Genomic DNA, 16,343 nt, shown 5'->3' on the forward strand with positions numbered 1-16,343 from the left:
GTGGGGATCTCTAATCCTGGGGCAGGAATGCCCCGCTCCAGTGGTTCCTCAGACATTGGCAGCATGGAGGACCCTGAGGGGGCTCTTAGGTTTGAGGTATGGTGGGGCTGAACTCTTACGAGCACCAGTCAGTTTATTGATCAATTTTTGCCATTTCCAAAGCTTTTCATTTTTTTTGGAAGAGACGACAGCGAGCTGATGTAGTTCACAAGCAACTTGCTATAGTCAACTATGCTGACTCTGCTGATGAACACAGGTGTTGATGATATGCGAATTTCAGAACAAACTTGCCTCATTCTAAAACTGGTCTACTACAGATAGATATATAGATATAGCTGACACTGCTAGTGAAGTCAGACTATTTGGGATTGATTAATGCCAAGGTTTCATTTCCATTTCCAATTTTATTTTGAGCAACCTTGCAATGTAGTGCCTACTAATTCAGGCGTGCATGGGCAGATTAAAAATCCATTTGTCTAAGGAATGACAGCCTAGTAGTGGATGTGTTGACTAATGCCTTGGGTCCTGACTGGGGAAAAAGGAGACACCCTAGGCCTGCTTAAAAGAACATGCATTAATAAATTCTGTATTTCTAATAATTTGAATCAGATGGGCATGGGGGATTGGGAGAGTTTGATTTGTGTTACTGACATGCAGTAAGAAAGCACCAAGCAAATAGGAGAAAGTTTTATTTTTTGGCTTTGAAATAAGCAAACATTCCAAATCCTGTATGGATAGTAGTTGCAAACAGTGGAAAATTGAGTTAATACCAGGGCATCTGTGTAAGTGAATGCTTGAAACGAGCAAGCTGCATTGTTCTTTAACTCTACTAATGCTGGAACAGATGGGAAGCGAAGGCCACTTCACGCATTAGCTGGCGCAGATAAAGAGCAAAGCAAGGAAGGGCCCTTGTGGGTGATTAGAGGTTAACAGGAATAGAAACCAGCAGACTGACTCTTGATTTGCAGGAGGTGTTCTGGGAAAGGAGCAGATGGCAAAGAGAACGTCCCTGCAGCTTATTCAGCTGCTCAGAGAAGTTTATGGCGACCTCTAATACAAACAAGCCTACTTACAGCCTCTCATTTTAAAGCAGTTGCCTGCATTTCTCTCCACCAGGATCACAACAGTTCACCTTAACCTGCAGACATAGGTGTTTGCTCCTCCCTTTGGCTCATCTGTATGTTTCTGTGCAGGCTGCATGGTTGTGTTCTGATGCTTTTCTGGCAAAGCTACAGTTTCATTTTTGCTTAGATTCCTGGTTATTAGGCTTTGCTCACAAGCCAGATGCTTTGTTTATTGTGGCCTTATTCATTAAGGCAGAATTCAGGATTGTGTGTTGGTAATAAATAATAAGGAGGGGGAGCAGGAAAGAAAATGTGCAAAGTTAATGAAGTCCTTCTATTTCTGCTATGTCAGCATTCTTCCTGCAGAAAAGCATCCTCTTGCCAAAGAAAGGGACCCACACAATAAGGTCTTCCTTGGATGCTGCTGCTCAGCATACACCACCCATTAGTCATAGAAAGAAGTTGCTTTTTGCAAGAAAACATGTATATTGATAGCAGCCATATTCTTTTTTAAAATAACGATCACAGTAATCACTGTGTGTGTGTGTGTGTGTGTCTACAAAAGAGAAATTACAATAAAATACGTTTACTTTCCCATCTGGGTTTTTTTATTTGTTTTGGTGGGGTATGAGGTAGGGGGACGACAAAGGGTGGTAGATTTTGCTGGAAAGATTAGGTTTTCTTTCTCCATTGTGTGTGGCAACACCTGCCCAGGGAGTCTCTGTGAATCAAAAGAGCAGCAAGCAAAGTGGGCTTAATTGCACACATCTTCAGTGGAGTCTTTCTTGCACTTATAGCACAAAAGGCCATCACTGAGCTGCTTTCAATTGAGCCTGAGAAGACAGGACTGAGAAGAACTCTCCACTATTCTCACAGGCAAGCAAATCACTTTGCTGGAGCATTGTCATGTGGAAATGAGTTCATGAGCCCATCTTCTTTCCAAATGCAAGGTCAGGGATAGAGCAATTGTCAGTTTCAGCTGGCTGGAGCAATTGATCTATTTGCTAGAAAGTGTTTGCTTACCTCCATTCCCTACTGCGCCAGCAAACAGATAGCTTTGAATGTGGGTTTGTTTGTGTGTGTACATATTACACCCTATACTGACAGTCCTGAGTTCACAACTAGCAATTAAAAATTTATTAGCTTTGGAAATGTGACGATTGGTGTGGCATATGTAACTGACAGTGTGACAATTGTTAGTTGGTGCTGGATAAGACTTCTTCTTAGGAAAACAACAAATGTTTTGTTTCCCAAGCTAGGTTTAAGGTGCTGGTTTTAACCTTTAAAGCCCTATATGGCCTAGGATCCTCGTACCTACGGGACCGCCTCTCCTGGTATGCCCCACAGAGGAACCTACGGTCTTCAAATAAAAACATCTTGAAGGTCCCAGGCCACAGAGAGGTTAGGCTGGCCACAACTAGAGCCAGGGCTTTCTCAGCTGCGGCTCCAATCTGGTGGAACGCTCTGTCACAAGAGACTAGGGCCCTGCGGGACCTGACATCTTTCCGCAGGGCCTGCAAGACAGAGCTGTTCCACCAGGCCTTTGGTTAGGGCGCAGCCTGACTCCCTCCTCTGGCAACCTGCACAGAATTTTGCTTAACGGTTGCCACCAATTTGATTTTAATTAATTTTTATAATGAAATGTTTTTAAAATGTTGGATTATTTGATTGTTTGATTATTTGATTGTTGTTAGCCGCCCTGAGCCCGGCTTCGGCCGGGGAGGGCGGGATATAAATAAAATTTATTATTATTATTATTATTATTATTATTATTATTATTATTATTATTATTTTCCTTGAGGTGTGGGGTCCACCTGTGCATGTGTGTGTTCTGAAGAGATAGAATCTGGTATCGTTTTCCTCTACTCTTCCAATGAGGGATTCTGAAATCATAGCACGATTTTAGCCTGGGTAATCCTGTTTTGTGACTTGTACTGGGAACTTGTGCACATCTGCCCAGCCCTGTCAGTTGCTGCCTTATCTGTTTGCTCCTTTTCAACATATTTGAATTTATTCAAATATTGTATTTTAGTGTTTTGTTGGAAGCCGCCCAGAGTGGCGGCTTCCAGCCAGATGGGTGGGGTATAAATAATAAATTATTATTATTATTATTATTTGCTTGCCTAAGGGATAAGACACTGGGTATGTTTTTCACCCTGAGGGAATCGTCTCCACCACAGGCAAGCCATTCTCCAACTAGTTCATGATGCCCCATGACTGGCCTTCACTTTGGCCTTTGAAAGGGTGATGTGTTTAAGGTGAGGGAATTGTTTATGAAAAGACAAGCGGTTCAGGAAGAGCCATGTGATCTTAGCCATTCATCACCACTGCATATCCTTGGTCTCAGGCAACTCTATAATCGGACAGCAGGCTGCTATGCAGCAGACAACACAGTTGAAATTGGGGTAGTCTGATTAGATGTGGGTGTTTCAGAACTGAAGGCTGAACATGCTTAGTAAGATATTGTGCTAGCGAAGAGTGATGGAGAGAAGCAGAAAGCTGACTGGCTACTGAGCAGCTGCACCTGGCTGGCAGTGTGCAAAGATGTACTGTATTAGCAATGTCTCCTGGGAACAAAATGTATTCAGCACTTCTCCCTTGTTACAGAAAAACACTAATCCTGTGAGCAGCAAGCAGTTTCTATGATCACCACTCTTTTTGAAGTTTATACCCTTGCTTCTTCACCAAAGTTCCCAAAGTTTAATGCTCATACAGAATTATTTCAAGTGTTCAAAGTTATTTACATGCATTATTTCAGGGATTTTTATTAGAACCCTCTTAAATAAGCCTGTACTATCCTCACATCGGGATGCGGGTGGCGCTGTGGGTTAAACCACAGAGCCTAGGACTTGCCAATCAGAAGGTTGGCGGTTCGAATCCCTGCGACAGGGTGAGTTTCCGTTACTCGGTCCCTGCTCCTGCCAACCTAGCAGTTCGAAAACACGTCAAAGTGCAAGTAGATAAATAGGTATCGCTCCGGCGGGAAGGTAAAAACGGCATTTCCTTGAGCTGCTCTGGTTCACCAGAAGTGGTTTGTCATACTGGCCACGTGACCCGGAAGCTGTACACTGGCTCCTCAGCCAATAAAGCGAGACGAGTGCCGCAAACCCTGAGTCGGTCACGACTGGACCTAATGGTCAGGGGTCCCTTTACCTTTTTATCCCCACATCAAAGATGGCTGAAAGAACAGTGGCTTGCTTGAGACTAGGACTAGGTAATGAGTTTGTGATTCAGGTGGGCTTTGAATGAGGGAACTCTTTGCCATCACACTTCCTCACTTCTCAAATAAGAAAATGATATGTGAGAGCTATGTTAAATAGATATGGTTGCAGAAATGTGCCCTGATCATAGATTTTGGAATTACTCTATAAGTACTAGACTTGGTAGATATTGAAATATTTTGTGACAGTGGAAACATTGCAGAAGGACTTAGGGAGCAATTCCCAGCTATTGTCAGCTCCCAAGTCATATCATTGGAGTAGCTGCTTGAAGGTTTTGCAGAAATCATGTGAAAATGTTCAAATTCTGGAGCAACTGTAATCTACAACAGGGGGAAATCTTAGGTAATAATTGCAAAAGGCACAGGGTTCTCAGGATGGCTGCTTCAGCTATTCTAGTTCACCAGTTGTGGAGATTAATGAATTATTTAGGGAAAATATTAAAATATACTTATGTGTGAATGAAAGGATGAGGATCTTGTTTGCTGTGTAGGCACATGCTTTGGAAAATTATTATATATTAAAAGGTCTCTGTCAGAAAAGCCAGTGATATAGTGTTCAGAGTGCATATTGTTGATTGTAAACAAGGCTTCTTAGATCAAATTATTCCATCCAAGTTTCTATGTTAAACCACTTCTCATATGAGCACCCAGTTCAACTAGTACACTTCAGAACTAAGTCAACTGTTCCACTTTGAGCCCAGAGTGTTATTTCCAGGGGCGAAGCTTGGTTCCTGTGTTTGAGACAGGATTACTACGAAGCAGGAATGAAGGAGAATCAGTGCAATTGCTTGGCCGTTTTATTTTCTAGGTATGACCTGAATCACATTCTGGTAAAGCTGAATTACGTCTCATGCACCAGCAGTTTAGGTTACATAAAAGGGGGTTAGACAAATCTATGGAGGAGAAAACTGTCAGTGGCCACTGGAAATGATGGCTGTGAACCACCTCCAGGGTTGGAGGCAGCATGCCTCTGAATAGCAGTCAATAACAGTAGGATAGGGTTTCTCTCCCTGCTTTTCAGCTTCCCACAGGCCATCTAGTTGGCCGCTGTCAGAACTGGGCTGGATAGGCCTTTGAGCTGATTCGTCTTATGTTTTCCTTGAATTGATTTAAAGTCCTCTAAGTCGGTGGCCATCACCACATACTGTGGTAGCAAATTCCATAGTTTAACTATGTGCTATGTGAAGAACTACTTCCTTTATTCTGTCCTTTTTAAAATAAAAAATGACCTAAGCACTGATACCTTTCCTCACAGGGGAATTGCTCCACCCTTCTGATGATTTTGGATTCCCTTTTGGGCATCCCTTCCAGTTCTGCAGTAATCTTTTTGAGAGATGGCAACAGCACTGGACACTGCCCATACCAAGCTTTGTATAAAGTCATTACAATACTGGCAGCCAAGAATAGGACTATAGAATAGAATAGAAAATAAAGTAAATGTGCCAAGAAATTATTTGTTGTTCAGCAGGTTGCGTATTTGTGTGTTATTTATTTGGACTATAGCCTGTTTCCTTCTAAAGGTTCAGTACAGGTATACTCATAAACGTGTGAAAATAACCATTTTTAATGAAATGAATGAAGCCTAGTATATATTAGAACACTGCTTCTGTATTGGGTTACTCTTTGCCACTAAAAGCTGTCTCAAGGAAAAGGTCCTGCACTGCTTGTGGAAGATGTCAATCAGTTGCTAAGCAACCACTGAGCACTTCCTGCCCTGCTCTATGCTATATGAGTGGTGCATCAAAAACAATGAAGGTGCTGCATGCTGAAGCAGAGAGTTAGCACAGAACTACTTGCTTTCCCAAAGCTGAAAAGTTGTTTGTTATTTATATAGCACCATCACAAAGCATACAATAACACAAATAAAAAACTGACGATGCCCTAAGGTGCTTAAAATCTAAATTTAAAACATTAGGGGGGGAGGAGTGTGGGAGAACTTGGAATGCAGTCCAAGCAATGTGAAGTTATTCCTTCTCCACCAAAAAAAGTTCAAATGGTAATTTCCTCCACATAAATAACTAAAGGAAAGAGTTTTGTGGAACTGAACCCAGGTTGAAGTTCAACATGTTATCCACTACAGTGGTACCTTGGGTTAAGAACTTAATTCGTTCTGGGGGTCCGTTCTTAACCTGAAACTGTTCTTAACCTGAGGTACCACTTTAGCTAATGGGGCCTCCCGCTGCTGCCGCACTGCCACCACCGCACGATTTCTGTTCTCATCCTGAAGCAAAGTTCTTAACCCGAGGTACTATTTCTGGGTTAGCGGAGTCTGTAATCTGAAGCGTCTGTAACCTGAAGCGTCTCTAACCCGAGGTACCACTGCACATCACACCTAGTTCTCATTGCTTCAGTAATTTTCTGTATCTCTCTGTAGTGAATGAGTGTGTGCTATTTCTCTTCCAATAGACTTGTCTCACCCTGCCATGAGATTCCCACTTCCAGGGTGGCAGCCTGACTCTTCTTATGAGATGTTGTCCTGTACAGTAAGAATTTGCTTCCCAGTTTTGTACTGGGGTTTACTAGTGCTTATTGTTAGCTTTCAAGGGCAAGCTTAGTGTGGCTGGCCAGCCAGCCAAAGACATTCCAAGTGCTGATGTAAAGACTCCAAATAAAATGACTACTCAAACTTGTTTTTTTTCCAGAACAGTGTTTAATCTCTGGCTAAGCTTTTGATAAATATTTTGCATATGTTTTTTCCCTAGTTAATCTTTAATAGATGTGCTGTCATGACAGCTAGAAATTAAACTGACACTTGATTTAAAGCTAAACACTAGATAAACTTGGCAGACTCCAGATATATTTATGGCTTATTTGATACAAATATGTAGGATGTGAGCTGTGTCCTCTTTCCCTTAGACTGTTTTCAGCTGTCATCAAAATTGGACCAGGATAGAAATTTTGGCTAAATGTAATATGACTCTAGAGTTGTTTCTTGATACCTGAAAGCAAATGATAAAAATTGTGCTGTTCAGTTGGCTTCTGGGTCTACCTTACTAATTCTTCAGAGATTGAGTATGCAGATCAGAAAGTCACATTTGGGCAAATACAGATGACCACAGGGGATGGGGGGGCTGGAAATGTGCAGCAGGCTTGTACACTTTCTCTTACACATTTTCTTCCCCTTGCATGTTTATTCTATCCCCCATTTCTGGATTGCTGACACTATAGTTTGCAATGACATACAAAACCAAGCAAACAATGGTTAGCATTAATATCTAAACTGTGAACTGGAAGCTAGTGCTAACCATAGTTGCCTGATTCTGACGTTGTGGCAAACCATGGTTTCAACAACCTGGAAATGGAAGCACATGACAGTAGAGGAAGAGAGAAGCACACAAAGCTGTAATAAATTCTCAACAGCACAGTCCTATGCAGATGTCCTGAAAAATAAATCTGGCTGAGTTCAGCTATGCTTTCAGGTAAGTGTTCATAGGAATTGCATCCTAAACCATGGGGGATCATCTGAACTAAGCCATAGTGTTTATCATACAGTGTACAGAATTAGATTTTCCAGCATGTAACAGGCCTTATAGTACTTAGACCGTAATCCTAATAGAGCAGTAATTGTTCTCGCTGTGGTGAAGAATTCTGTATATGGGTGAAATAGAGGGTTTGCTAAGTTGAAGTAATATTAATGTGATCATGAACTGATTAATTCAGGCAAAGCAGAAATTAAATGTTCCCATTAGTCTAAGGCACCATCTGCCGTATACTTTTAAAGCAGTATTACATCATATTAAACAAAGAATCATGGAAACTAGTTTGTTAAGGATGCTGAGAATTGTTAGGAGATCCAGAGTAGATTTACAATGGCCGCTTACCTGCTAGCTGCGGGGAGGCGGCAATTGTGGTCCATTGCAGCCTACAGTTGTGGGCGCCCCTCTAGCTTTGGTACAGCTGGGAGATGACATCACTTCCTCCTTTACTGGCCACACTGTCTGCTGGGGCTCGCCTGTGGTGGCAGCCTTTCATGGGTGAGCTTGGGGACACGGCTTTGGGAGTATACCAGAGAGGAGATGTCTCCATGGCTTCCCTCCAGTCTGCTTCTTGGGCATTTAAGCCAGCCATGCCCAGGGAGTTGAGAGTCCCAACAATATCTGGATGGCACCAGTTCACTGGGTGATCTTAGACAAGTGGTCATCTCTCAGCCTAACCCACCTCATAATGTTGTGGTGAGCATAAAAAGGGTGACTGTGTATGTCACCTGGATCTCCTTGGGGGGAAGGCAAATAATAAATACACAAATAGATGTTTACAGAGCAGTTTGCATAGGAGGTTTATATCACTTACTGTTTCTTGCTTTCAGTGCAGGCGAATGTGGTGAATGTTCATTGGGACCCTATTGGTTCAGAGTGGGAGAGAGTAATGGGTAAATGAGACACTTGTATCCTTGCACAGATAGGGTGATTCAGAAGCACTGTGGTTCTAAGTTTGAAATGTGCATCCTCAGCTTTCCTTTCACTACAGCAGTATTTTTGGTGGCTCATGGAACTGCATTTATTTCTGGTGCAGTTGTGAGTGCAGAATACCGTTTTACGGTAAGAGAGAGAGAGGCAGGCTGGAGAATAAGTCCGTTTGCATAGATGTGGGGAAGGTTCTTCATTGAGCAAACAGGGTTCCTTTGGGTTTGTTACCCTTCTTGACAGACAATCCTTATGCTCAGGGTGCAAAACACGTAGCAAAACAATTGGGATACCCAAATACTTTTGCGCACTTTTGCTCTTTGTTCCTGCTTGCTTTTGATGAAATCACACAGCATAATAATAACAGAGAGAGAGAGAGAGGGGGGGGAAGGTTGGGGGCTGTGGATTATAGTTTTTCATATTCTTGGAAGCAATTTATATAGAGCCATAATTGCCCTCGGCACACCGTGTCAGTGTGTGGTGGTACAGGAGGAAGTAGCTCCCGCTGTTCCATATAAATAATCGTACACAGCCTGAGAGTTGCCTCAGATTTATTTTAAACTAATTATATGAGGAGAATGGATATGTTTATCAGACAAGTTTTGAATGGTCAATGTTTTTTTTTTTTGGGGGGGGGCATATTTCTGGCCTTTAGATCAATCCAAGTAATACAGCCCTTTATGGTCGTTTACAAGGCCAATTTTTAAAATCCAGTTCTTAAAGTGAAAGAAACCTCTCAATACTTAATCAGATCTGGATGTGGGTTTTGGCACCGCTTGAAAGAGAATAGCAGCATATAGATGGTTTTGATGCTGTTGATTAAAAACCTCTGGTAGAATTTGTTTCAGAAACCTTATAAGGGTTGGCAAACACACAAGGGATTCATGCAGTTAACGTGGTTTAATCATTTTTCTCTTCTTTTGCTATCTTTCAGTTTCCTCTAGTGTGAGTTTGTGTTTGAAATACATTCCTAGAAACTTTCCAGCGGTATAAGCAATAAAAGAGCATCAGTGAGGGGGAAAATAATACTGTGGTTGAAGCTGTCTATTAAGAATCTGGACACATGGATTTCCTATAAAACCATTTGACCAGTCCTATTTTGATTTTAGGAAAAGCAGCTGATCTTTTAGCTTACTATTTTCATCATTAGCCAAAGATATGCAATGAGAACTACTGTTTTGTGCAGGTGCACATTTTAGAAACTGTTTTCGGTTATATATTATTTATTGCATTTATATCATACTTTTTCTTCAAGAAGTTCAAGGTGGTATATATGGTTCTCCACCTCCTCATTTTTTTTTTATAATAATATTTATTGAACATTTTCAGATATAACAGAAAAAAGAAATGAAATAAAACATCCATTTTGTAACCTTATATTCATTGACATCTTTCCAGGACTTCCCCACCCCACCCCCTCTTGTATTCCAATTCCTTCAAATAGATTCAACAAGTTCTTACCCCAAATTTTAAACTTATTATAATTAACCCAATGTTAAAAATATTTTTCCCTCCCCTAAAATCGACCCCATTCCCTTCCACGAATTCCCCTCTTTAATATGCAGAATAGATTAAAATAAAAGAACTTTGCCGTCTTTTTAATAGTCTTTGCCATCTTTTTGATCATCTTTAATTTCAAACGTCCAATCTTGGAAAAACTCTGTCTCAAAAAGGTCCATTTTTTCCATCCAGATCTCTATATTTAAGAGTAAAAACTCCAATTTTGTTTCTTTAAGCCTTTCAAATCTGGATGTCCCAAATGTTCCCACTTCCAGCTTTATCCAGTTCTTGTTGTTCATGTTGTTCTTATTCTTCTCTCTCCTCACTTTCCTCTGGTTTCTTTCCCTGCTCCACTGCAAAAATGTTCCAATTCCAAAAGCTTCTAAATCCCCTACAGAAGCTTTGTTATTCAGGAACAAAACTTTACGTCAAGTCCCTTCCATTCTTCAATAGATAAATCTATTGTCTCCTTTAGTGTAGAGACTTCTGTAGACAAAATAGTGTTCCATTTCTGCAGTTTCCCAGGAGATAAAAGGTCCAATTCAAATTCCATGCCAACAATACTTGTAATGTCCCACAGCCCCTCTAGAGGGATTGTAGTAGCTCAGTTTCCTTCCAGATCGCACCCAACAGTCAAAATAGCTTGTTATTCCTTGCTTTAAACAATTGATATCTAATTTGTAACAAATGTAACCGGCAAAGTCCTCATAACAAAGTTCTCTTTTTATTCTTCAGCTTTGACAGCTCCTTTGACAGCTGTCAAAACCTCTATTTCTCCTCTCCCGGCGCTCTCGCCAATCGCTCCCGGTTCCCGGGGGGGGGGGGTGTGTTTGCATTTTAGCTCACATTCTACTTTTCTCCTCCAGCCCACTTATAATTTTCCATTGTGAAATTAGTAACTTTATCAAACCAAAGTAGCACTCGATCTTAGTTGTTAAATCCTTTGCTTTAGATCCTCTACGACAGGGGGGAGGTGGACTTCCTTTTTGCACCTCCCCCGCTCGCTCTGAATTTAATTCCCCCCCCTTTTTTAAGTCCAGTTTCCAATTACTCACGGGTTGTTCTTTAATCCGAATTTTCAATGGAAGAAGTCAGCGCTCTCCGCCAAATGGCATGCGGCTTCGCTCGGCAGGGGAAGCGGAGGACTCATAGCACCCCCCCCGGCACCCGCTCCGTAGCCTTTAAAAAGGCTCCTTCGCGGGTCGGGGGGGGCGCAAACGGTGCCCGCCGAGTCACCATGCCCATGGGTTTCAGCGCCCATGGTTTTTGAGGGTCCCCGCGATGCCGACGCAGTAGAACCCAGCCCCTGCCGAGCAGGCTCCCTCCGGAGCTCGGAGGGAGTCCGCCATTCGGCAATGGCGCCAACCCGGAAGTCCTCCACCTCCTCATTTAAACCCCACAACAACCCTGTGAGGTAGGGTAGGCTGAGAGGCAGTGACTGACCTAAGGTTGCCCAGTGAGCTTCATGGCTTACCACACTCTGGCTTTCAATGGGGCTTTGTTGTTGATGTTGTTGTTTGGAAGATATTACCCTGTTTTGTGGATTTCCACTGACCATCTCAGTTAGAAGGGGATATCAAAGATAATCTATCCCAACCTCCTGTTGATGTAGGAAATCTACTAGCAAAGCTTCCCTAACAGCTGGTAATCCAGCCTCTGAATGGTGGCAATCCAGCCAGGAGTGAAGTACGATGGCTCTTCCTTACTGATTTTCTGCAGATAAGGTAACAACTGAAGACTTTTAAGAGCTCAGTGAATATTGTGCTTGCTCTTGTTTGCCTTGACAAATAAAGCTAGTTATTGAAAAGGAAGAAGTTAAAGATTGTCACATGGTACTGAATCCAATTTCCTTATGATGTAGATCACAACCACTGTTGCCCTGTGTTAAAAGCCTAGTGTGACCCACTTTTAGGGTCTTAGAGTGCACCCAGAAATTGGGTTGTGCTTTCAAGTAGAATAAATGAAGGAATTGAAACATTTTCTAGAGTGTTGTTCCTATTGATTGAGGTCTTGAAATGGGAGACTTTAAAAATGTAAATATTTTAATGTAGTGTGATATTACTTTTGTATTTGTTAAAATTCATTTGTTCCCTTTCCTACCCGCTGTTGTATTATGGCAAAATAAAGAATTAATGTTTTTATTCATTTACTTCGAACTATATAGAATTGGTGAGACTTGTTTCTACTCTTTGGTAGTTTCATGGAATTTTCCTAGTTGACTCAGAAGAAGAGTGCTCTTTCCCATTTTCTATTCCATTTGAGATATGTTTCGAGGTTGGGGCAATTGAATTCAGCATTTTTGTATCATAGGAATGAATGTAGGCTACTAAACAGTTGTACAATATTGTCTATTGCCAATATTGTGCAGAATTCTGCTCTAGGTTTTGCATCCTACTTTTTAGTGAAGCATTGCTCATTTTTTATTCCTTAAAGCGAAGAAATACAGATTGATGTTTAATAGACACATGTTGAAATTTTATTCAAAAGCAATTAATGTCCTTTCAAACCAGATTTGGTATCATGTGTTGTATTTTGCATGAGTATCTGGTGTTCAGCTGATTTTGAAAAGCTTGCATTTGCCAAGATATACTACATCATGTTTTCTGGCAGAGAAAATGAGCAAGATTCAGCATGATATTAAAATCACTCTTCCATCAGATGAAGAAGGAAACTTCAGGTTGCAGCCAACCCCTCCTCATTTGGGCAGTATAAATAACATGAAGCAATGGAGTGTGAGAGATGCTTTGCAGAATTCATCCTTGCCCTTTAACTACTCCCGGAACTAATAATAAAACAGCTCCTCCAAGTTTGGTTGTGGCTTAAGAGTTTTAAGACAATCTGGAATTAGTTTTATGCCAGCCCAGCTATTTCAAAAGCAAATTCAATCTTTTACATACGGTTGGGTACTGCTATTAGTTCAGTTTGGGATTATTCTGAGCTGGTCAAAGAGTGCAGAACTTTTCTGTTCAGCTGAACATCTTCATGCAGAATAGTGAGTCTCAAATATATGCTCATTTTGGAGTGAAGGAAATGTAATTTGTTGCTGTGGCACATTGTTGTTAGCATTTATACAATCTGAGCAGGCTAGCGGGCTATTATGATAACACTCCTTTGTAAAGCTAAATATCCTTCTCTTGTTCTCCTTCCAGGATTCCACCTGAGTGGCACAGTAACAGAACCTGCCACTGCAGCAGAAGCAGAAATGACCTACAAGGTAGCCATCAGCTTTGACCGGTGCAAAATAACTTCTGTGACGTGTGGTTGTGGGAACAAGGACATTTTTTACTGTGCACATGTAGTGGCACTCTCACTGTACAGAATTCGCAAGCCTGATCAGGTCAAACTCCGTCTTCCTATCTCAGAGACTCTTTTCCAAATGAACAGAGACCAGCTCCAAAAGTTTGTTCAGTATTTGATCACAGCCCACCACACTGAAGTGCTCCCGACAGCCCAGAAATTGGCTGATGAAATCTTGTCCTCCAACTCTGAAATCAATCAAGTGCATGGTAAGTCTGCCTGTTGAAAATCACCTTTGATAAATTCCCATAGCAGCATGTAACCCAACCAACAGATAACTCTTGCTCAGTGGTAAGCAAGTGTAGCTGAGATGTTAAATACAATGCTTGTTAATGTTCCGATACAAAATACTTTCAGTGATTTTTCCCTTACTCATGAGGGAAGAACTGGTGATTAGAGCCAAACTGGTAGTTTGCAGTGTGCTTTGTACTCCCTACTTGGAAATGGGTATTGAAGCAAATATTGTTTGAGAGTTGACACTGAAATCACAGCCTGAGCAGATCATGGAGGCCTGGATCTCCTCGCCTCTCATTGCTTTCTGTCTGGTCTGTTTAAGTCACTTACATAATACATTTCCACAGCTTGCCAGTTAAACATTCATCCTCACTATATCTCTGCTTGTGTGATGAGATTTGAGGAATTAAGATGTAGGGGTGAATTAATGTCCATCAAATACTTTGAAGATGAAAAGTTATGTAGGAGAGAGAGAGAGAGAGAGAGAGAGAGAGAGAGAGAGAGGGAGGAATAATAATCAGTAGTTATAAAATGGGCCTGGATATTTGAGAGTAACATACATATAATTCTGATACGTCAGTGCTAGCTTGCTGGAGGTGGGAAGAAGTGTGCAATGGCTGCTTTTTAAAATAAAATAAAATACCCAATTGCTTGTTAGAGCAAGTACTAAAAAGGATAAGGAAACTTTTATTCTTGAATATGTGGGGTTTCTGGGATGTGCATAGGCAAGTAGTTATTTTCAGTTTTCCCTTTCATGCTTAGGAACTCACTGCTGTGCTTTGCAATAAGGAAATAGTTGTTTTCTGTTTGTATGGTTGGCTGGTATTTCTGAAAGTCTTCAGATTTTCTCATTTTCCGTGATGTGTCAGAAATGGTGCACCTTTCCATTCTCTGCTTGTGGCACACTGTAATCTGAATGACAATGTATTGTTTAATGCATATAGTCCTGTCCCATTAAGAACATAGGAAGAGCCCTGCTGAGATCACATCCAAGGCCTAGTATTTTGTCCAGCTCCCTCCCTGCCATAGTGGGCATTTAGATGCCTATGGGAATCCCACAAGCAGGACTTGAGTGTTGCAGAGTCACTTAAATACAGTCAGCATTTAACCTGTGCACATTCAGCCTTACAAGCTGAAAGGGGGTGGGTGTCTAGAAAAAGACTTTGGGAATCCCACCCGCCATTGAACCCAACATGTTTTGACTATACGCAATTTAGGCTTTAGGTGTGATCCCCAGATTGTAACCCCTTGTGTAAGTTGTGAGCTTACTGTAGTGCAGTCTTAGTCCAGAAAGAAAACGAATTGATAACACTGTATGCGATGAACTGAACAAAAACAGTACATAATATGAGGAGAAATAAACAGGGATTTTGTGTTGCTGAGCAATTCAGGCCAAGTCCATACTAGGAGCATATACAGCAACTACACAGTGGAAAACTCCCTTAGAACTACAAAGGCAACCAGAGCACAAGTTACCTTAGAAAGGATCATGCCATTCTGACTGATTGCTAGGCAACAACAACATCTTCTTGGTTAGCTGTACTTCTAGTGTTGTGATAAAGGTAAAGGTAAAGGGACCATTAGGTCCAGTCGTGGCCGACTCTGAGGTTGCGGCGCCCATCTCGCTTTATTGACCGAGGGAGCTGGCGTCCAGCTTCCGGGTCATGTGGCCAGCATGACTAAACCACTTCTGGCGAACCAGAGCAGTGCACGGAAACGCCATTTACCTTCCTGCTGGAGCACTACCTATTTATCTACTTGCATTCTGACGTGCTTTCGAACTGCTAGGTTGGCAGGAGCAGTGACTGAGCAACGGGAGCTCACCCCGTTGCGGGGATTCAAACTGCCAACCTTCTGATCGGCAAGCCCTAGGCTCTGTGGTTTGATACTCTTGGACTATATATAGTGACTAGGGCTTTGCTCTTGAAGGTGCACCTATCAGCTCAGGAGTATGTGAAAAAAAAACTTAACCCCTGTATCTATAATAGGTATCAATTCCTACTATAGGGTTGTATGGGGTGTTATGAGGGGGTGGTACCTCTGGTGGGGGAACACGTCATGCTCCTTCTGGAGTAATTTATCCACCTTTGGTTCCCACCCTCCACTCAGCTCCTAGAAGCTGTCAACATGGAACAGCAGCCACACCCCAGGAACAGCTACAACTGGCTGCCTAAACCAGATGAGGGTAGCCAATGGGTCTTAAACCCTTGGTGAGTTAGGGAAAGGGAAAGGAGCTAGGAGAAGGAAAACTGTTCCTAAACCTTTGCTGCCTTGCAGCTATACTCATTTGTGAGAAAGGTCTCGGGGGTAAATCCCAAGGAACAATCTGTATTTGAGGGACAACCCTACACAAATTCGTAGCAGAGTCCCTAAGATGGTTGGATGGCATCTTGTAAACCTCCTTCTGGCAACTCCTGCAGCCAAGCTGGTGCCAAACATCATGCTCTGCTTTCCTTTGGACCACATTAGCAAGGCAAGAGTTGTCTGGGGAGCCCAGGATCTCCAGGTACACTGCCCAGGCTTGTGCCCTGGGAAGGTCACTTTGGTGGTGCTAACAAAGTGGCTTGACTTCACCCCCAGAGGTGCACTCCATTGTCTCTCGAGACAGATGGATACCAACATGTC

At 42.1% G+C, this 16,343-nt stretch overlaps 1 protein-coding gene across 2 annotated transcripts in view; it reads left to right on the forward strand.

The window, feature by feature from the left end:
* Nucleotides 1-16,343, forward strand: part of ZSWIM5 (zinc finger SWIM-type containing 5) — a 131,657-nt gene that overhangs the window by 76,501 nt on the left and 38,813 nt on the right. Inside the window, exons 1-2 of one of the 2 annotated variants that reach the window (XM_079980259.1) lie at nt 7,679-7,703; nt 13,337-13,693. In XM_079980259.1, coding sequence (XP_079836385.1) covers nt 7,694-7,703; nt 13,337-13,693 — 367 coding nt within the window. In that variant the 5' untranslated portion in view covers nt 7,679-7,693. Of the gene's footprint in view, nt 1-7,678; nt 7,704-13,336; nt 13,694-16,343 lie in introns of those variants that run through there. The other variant, XM_079980258.1, reaches the window with a different exon arrangement.

Source organism: Podarcis cretensis (genome assembly GCF_951804945.1).
Source record: "Podarcis cretensis genome assembly, chromosome: 6".
Lineage (NCBI taxonomy): Eukaryota > Metazoa > Chordata > Lepidosauria > Squamata > Lacertidae > Podarcis > Podarcis cretensis.